Source organism: Aulostomus chinensis, chromosome 23 (genome assembly GCF_037954235.1).
Source record: "Aulostomus chinensis isolate RoL2024-O1b breed Wild chromosome 23, RoL_Achi_v1.0, whole genome shotgun sequence".
NCBI classification, from domain to species: Eukaryota; Metazoa; Chordata; class Actinopteri; order Syngnathiformes; family Aulostomidae; genus Aulostomus; species Aulostomus chinensis.
Genome location: NC_141342.1, coordinates 21290591 through 21296590, shown reverse-complemented (window position 1 = coordinate 21296590; position 6000 = coordinate 21290591). Strand labels below are relative to the sequence as shown.

At 49.0% G+C, this 6000-nt stretch overlaps 1 protein-coding gene across 2 annotated transcripts; it reads left to right on the top strand.

Moving 5' to 3' along the window:
* Positions 1-603: 603 nt before the first annotated feature.
* Positions 604-5451, top strand: LOC147240053 (receptor activity-modifying protein 3). 2 transcript variants are annotated; one of them, XM_086194555.1, is made up of 6 exons: positions 604-1088; positions 1704-2204; positions 2634-2726; positions 3476-3586; positions 3844-3991; positions 4737-5451. In XM_086194555.1, exons 2-6 carry the CDS (start codon positions 1979-1981, stop codon positions 4981-4983), a joined length of 825 nt encoding a protein of 274 aa, XP_086050681.1. In that variant the 5' UTR covers positions 604-1088; positions 1704-1978; the 3' UTR covers positions 4984-5451. The 2 variants fall into 2 exon arrangements, with proteins under 2 accessions (XP_086050681.1, XP_086050682.1); XM_086194556.1 differs by lacking the exon at positions 604-1088 and having other exon boundaries at positions 2013-2204.
* Positions 5452-6000: the final 549 nt, after the last annotated feature.

The following is a 6000-nucleotide window of genomic DNA, read 5'->3' as shown; positions in this document are numbered from 1 at the left end:
CCTCTCCGCCTCAGAAGTGCACCGGTTCCGAACTACAATTCACCTTCAACACCTGTCGGTGCGGCGCTGTAGCTCGTTTCAACCACCAGAGGGCAGCAATGGTGTTGGTGGTGGAACTGTGATTGTCAGTGGAGCTGCAGGCACCGGCCTCCTCTTTCTCTCTCTCTCTCTCTCTCTCTCTCTCTCTCTCTCTCTCGATAGATAGATGGATGGATGGATGGATGGATGGATAGATAGATAGATAGATAGATACGCCACAGGCACTGGCACCTCCCACCACCATCTGGAGTTTGCAGGAATATTCCATCATTTCTGCTCTTCGATCTGAAAGCCACAGGGCAGGAAACCCCTGACACTGAGTACCAGTTTCAGTACGAATACCAAAAACACGGCTGCAGTATGAAACCAGTATCTCAGTACTGGTTTCCTCCTTCCTCCTGCTGTTCTCTTCTTCTCCAACCAGTCAAGTCAGGGTTTGAAACGGTTGGATGTCTAAAAGTCGGGATCAGAACTCAGATTGGTCAGAACCATGGATCATTTAAAACTCCAGACCAAGAAGTACTGGGCCTAAATACTGCAAAAGATACTTCATTTACACCGAGCAGTGACGTCTGCTGGTGCTGGTGTTTCTTTAATGTATTTTTTTTCTTAATTATTTGACAGAAGCACCGGCGCACCCCCCCCCCCCCCCCCCATGGTGCAGCCTCATGGCAGAATGCAGTTTCCTGTCTCAGCTGCAAGACAGAAGCCACCAGAAACACGTCCAAACCCTCCAAGCCCATGATGTCGCTGCGTTCTCCACTTTTCGAGGTGAAGGTGATCTTTCATCACCCCCAGGAGGGTCGGCCAGGCGGTGGCTCAACCGCGGAGGCGTGAGAGCCTCTGTGAGCCGCTGAGCTCCTCCCTCCTCGCAGGCCCCCAACCAGGGAGGAAATCCCTGAAGAGGGTTTTCACCGGCTAATGGAGGCAGCAGGAAGCTGCCGCCCTGCGCTCTCATCACCACCGCCATCAGGACGGAGCCCACAGCACTGTGCCGCCGGGCAGGGCCGGAGTCTTCCTGGGAAAACTCTCACCAGTATCCCAGACCGGTACGAACGGCCTCAGGACTGGTTTGATGCCTCACAGCGGCAAACGTCGTCTAACTTTAAAAACCCAAACAAGAGAAGAGAAGCTGCCGCTCCTCCACACGCTGAGGTCAATAAACCCGAGGAGAAGCTCAGGTTCTGGTGGGTTTGATGATAAACAAATCCAGGTTTGGACTCCTTCACCAGAACCGGACCCAGTCCCAGGAGCAGGTGTTAGTCCAAGTCGTAGTAGTACAAGTACTGGAAATAGAGGACACCCTTTTTTGTACTGTAGTTTCTATGTTTTCTAATGTAAGATGAGCCGTTTTAATCCAAAAGTAAGAAATGAATAACTTTGTTTTTCACACAAGCTTCACGTCGTGTGACCTCCTGACCCGAAACCAGATGTTTGTACAAATGTAGGCTATGACTTTGAAAAGTCCTTTTACTGCCACTTAATATTCATGTAAACATATCTGAGTTAAAAAACACAGTTTTCCATGTACAAATGAACCAGCAGTCATGATGATTTTTGTACTGATCGCCTCAGAGAGGGAGACTGGCAACCTGCGCAGGACCTTTCATTGCTCTCTGTTCTTTCATGTCTTCATTAATCCAGTGATTTGTTTTTTCCAACAGTTTGGGAGTCACGTGACCTTGGGATGAAAACCGCTGCTTCAAGGAAAAAATTCAAGCACTTTCAAGGTACCAAAGAGGAACATTTCCAGGCTCTCAGTCTTTGACCCGAACGTCTAAATTTCTGGTTTTCTCCTAAAAGCTACGAATGCAACGGTGAACTTTACTGATTTTTTTTCCATGACGAAATCAAAATTCTGTGGTTTTTGCCTCGTTGTTTTTTTCCTGTTGGCTGTAAACAGGCAGAACACCTGATCTCAATCTCAACGCATGAAGTTATGATAAGAAGCTGTTCACCCTCCTTCATCCGGTGCAGCACACACACACACACACACACACACACACACACACACACACACACACACACATATCTGGGCTGGGTTTCCTTCTTTACACACACTCTCACATCTAAAAGCTCTAGGACTCACTGGGCTGCTGCGGTCAGTCGGGCCTCCCTCACCTGCACCATGATCCTCTGCCTGCTCGCCCCGGCTCTGCTGCTCGGTATGTACAGATCCACACACACACACACACACACACACACACACACACACACACACCGAAGAACTTCATGTGGTTTTAAGGTTAATGCTCTTTTACCATAGTGGTATTTCCTGTTTCTTTGAGCTTTACTGCACGTTTCCATGTGTATTGTTTTCTGTCTGTGTGAGTGTGTGTGAGTGTGGGCGTGTGTGAGTGTGGGCGTGTGTGTCTGTCTGTGTGTGTGTGTGTGTGTGTGTGTGTGTGTGTGTGTGTGTGTGGGCGTGTCTGTGTGAGTGTGGGTGTGTGTGTGTGTGTGAGTGTGGGCGTGTGTGTGTGTGTGTGTGTGTGCGTGGACCTGGTGGAGGAAAGGCTGCAGGCAGCAGAGCAGCTCAGGAGCTTCATGTGTGATGGTTGGTGTGTGTGTGTGTGTGTGTGTGTGTGTGTGTGCAGGTTCTCTGGCCTCACTGCCGGCCAACGTGACGGTGGAGGAGTGGAGCTCAGCTGCGGGGAACCAGACGACCGGCACGCCCCCCCCGGCCAACAGTAACATCCCCACGTTCTCCCTGGCAGACGGGGCTGAGACCAACTGAGAGTCTCAGCAATGATTGACTATTGATCGTCAATATTCAATCATTCAACATTAGCATCTGCAACTTAGACTTTATCTCCTAGGACTACAAAAACACCTCATCCCCGACGTGCTAACTTCCTGTTGGTCTAAAAACTACGTCTCTATCTGCACGACTGGAAGAAACTGAGTTTTCCTGCGTCCGTACTGTCCTCTTGTAGTCACTGTAGTAACTGTCTGACCAAAAAATGTATTTTTGCAATAATTTACTTTCTACTCCTTTCAAATCAGGCGTTTGAGGCGGAGCCGGGTGTTAGAGACCAATACGCCGTCTATTCGCTCTGAAATCAGGAGAATAACGGCGTACAGCGTGTTCACGCTCGTGTGCTGTCTGTTCTGCGTTACTTTATTTCTGCTAATAATTTCTGGTATTGTTTCACGTCCTTCCAGAGATCGTTACGTCGTTATCGAATTAGATTTACATCTGAAAGAGAATTCACAAGATCTGGTTCATTTGTTGGAGATGAAAATCTGGAGGGGGGGCTGAGCAGGACCCGTACTCAGCGGTTCCATTGATCAAGACCTTGTTGCCGGTTCATTTCCTGGTTCTCTCTCTTTGTCAGAGCTGAGAGGGAACCAGGAAACCGGCCCTCACGCGGTCGCTGTGCCTGACGTCACAACTTCACTTCCCATGTTTTGCTGAACGAGTCTCTTCTGCTTCCAGGAACCTTCCAACCGTTGAACGCCACACCCAGTTTAGACGAGGATGAGCTGAGCAGCATCAGGAGCCACCTGCAGACCAACCAGACGTCTGACCTCATCACCGAAGACAACGGTGCTTCTCTCTCTCTCTCTCTCTCTCTCTCTCTCTCTCTCTCTCTCTACGTGAGGAAATGAAACTCTGTCCTTGTCAGAGGGTTTCCTGAGCTGATCTGGGGAAGCTGACACCAGTCTGGCTCCCACTTAAAGAAACATGCACAACATGAACCATCAAATCACTCTGTGGCTCATTAAACAAACAGCAGTACTGAGGGGAGTGTTATTACCCCCCCCCCCCCCCCCCCTGAAATCAGGAGTATTTCTGTGTTTCAGAGAACTTCCAGGACCAGAGCAGGGGGTCCGGCAGCGGCTGCAATGAACAGGCCCTGCTGATGTACAGTCACGACTGTGGCCTGCTTTTTCACAAAGACATGCTCAGTATCGGCGAAGACAACTGGTGTGTTCTGGAGCGAGTCATCAGGTGAGACCGCCAGGCATCCTGGGTTCTAGCCGAGGCCGCAGCTTCGCGGTACAGCATCACACCCTGCGGGGTACTAGTACTCTGGGAACGGAATAAAGTAGAAGTACCACGGTGTGATTGTGTGCTGCTGCGATGTGTCACCGTCACAGTGACCTTTGACCACCGAAGTCGTTTCAGGTCATCTTTCAGTCCCAGAGGGGGAGGTTGTTGAGATATCACGGCCCTGTGAACTGGCAGTGACGTGAATCTGTTGTTTTTCAGCTCATTGCACGTCCCAGCGGACATTTGAGCCAAATTTTGAGGAAATCTCCTCAAGACGCTCAGGGACAACAAGTCACACAGGCAGATGAACAGAAAACCTGATGTCTCAACCTGAGCGACCGCGTCTGCCACCGTAGAGGTGTAAACGTGACAAGAGAAACTGTTGTTCATTCCTAGAGTGCAGGATAATGCAACGTACCAGCGTTGGGAAATGGTTATCAGCTGTTTATTTGGTGGAGGAGAGATGGTTCCCGTCAGTGACCCGGTCAGCGGCCCACGCTCAGACCAGAACGACCATCAGACAAACCCGCCTCAGCAAGTCTTGGTGATCTAGTTTGAAGAATGTTGCACTTCCTCTGTTTTTCTTGTCTCACCTGAAATCCTGTCAAGAGAGCGGCACTCTGCTAATTCTCACGCGTCAGACTTAATTCTTTTTCCGTGAATGGTCGTTGATCATTGGTTGCACGGCTCTCCTCTCTTGCAGGCCGTACAACAACATGACGCTATGTTTGGAGCAGGTGTGTTTCCTGCTGGACTGCTTCTATCCCAACCCCAGCATCCAGGACTTCTTCCTCCAGATCCACTCCTTCTTCTTCCAGAAGTGTTCTGGGGACGTGTACCAGCCGGAGGACGCGCCTCAGTGGCTGGTGATGGCGCTCACGCTCATCCCCGTCAGCCTCATCCCCGTCCTGGTTTATGTGGTGGTCTGGATGAGTAAAGCCCAAGAGTGAGCTGAACCAGAAGTGAGGGCGGAGCGTAAAGGTCGGAGGTTCTAGTCCTGGCTGACCCGAATGACTCGAACACTCTCAGGTCGCCAGTTCAGACGAGTGGCTCTCACTTCCCCGTCCAGACGCAGTGTTGGACCCAAGTCCCCCCAGAGGGCCTTCAGCTCACAGAGCGTCCCAGCAAACCACCGTCCGTCCCTCTCTCTTACAAGTATATCGCCTTTTCTTTCATATAAAACACACTTTTTCTGAGCCGTGCAACTGAATTGTGACTTCACGTTAGCGGGCAGGCTAACGGCTAACGTTAGCTGTTAGCATGCAACATCTGCATGTGTATAAGATATAAAGATGTGAACCATTTTTGATTGAACCATCAGACGTTCAGAGGAGTCAGCGATCATAACCGCCAGCGTCTGTATTTGCTTCCACGCCTGCTGTCTCTCCTGATAATCAATAAAGTTTGATCTGATATGATCAGGTTTGTTTCCTTTAGTAGCAAATTCACTTCAGATTTCGCAGAATCACTGAAATGGACGACCTGCTGTTGTGTCTCAGAGCTGCTGGAGGCTCGCTCAGGACCCAAGTACCACTTGGACTCGTTTGCAATATTGAGTTTTTAATTTGATGTCACTTTAAAGCTCCATTTCCCAACATTTATCGGACAGTTTAGTTACTTTTAACATGAAGCTTCCACGCAGGCTTGTGACAGACCACATAGACTCGTTGATTGTTTCAGTTAATTCAAAGTTTCCCCAGTAAATCAGATGTCTGAGGCTCCACTTGCTGTTCCCTCAAAAATTAAGATTTAAAGAAAAGAACAAAGATTTGTGGATAGAAATGTCTGACTTTTCCTGTCCCAGCACTCATCTCATGACCCTTTATGATATCGAACCATCTATAAACACATTTATTTACCATCAATAATCAAATGATGATCATAATTAATAATCACTTTAACGGGCCAACCAGGAATTAAACTGTAATACTTTTACTACATGCTGGTATTTAGGTATCAGGAGGATT

Excerpts from the sequence above, each read along its gene's own strand:
- LOC147240053 (XM_086194555.1), top strand. The coding sequence starts at position 1,979 with ATGATAAGAAGCTGTTCACCCTCCTTCATCCGGTGCAGCACACACACA. Across the intron at positions 2,727-3,475 it reads CACGCCCCCCCCGGCCAACA|GAACCTTCCAACCGTTGAAC; the intron begins GTAACATCCCCA and ends TTCTGCTTCCAG. Across the intron at positions 3,992-4,736 it reads GTTCTGGAGCGAGTCATCAG|GCCGTACAACAACATGACGC; the intron begins GTGAGACCGCCA and ends CCTCTCTTGCAG.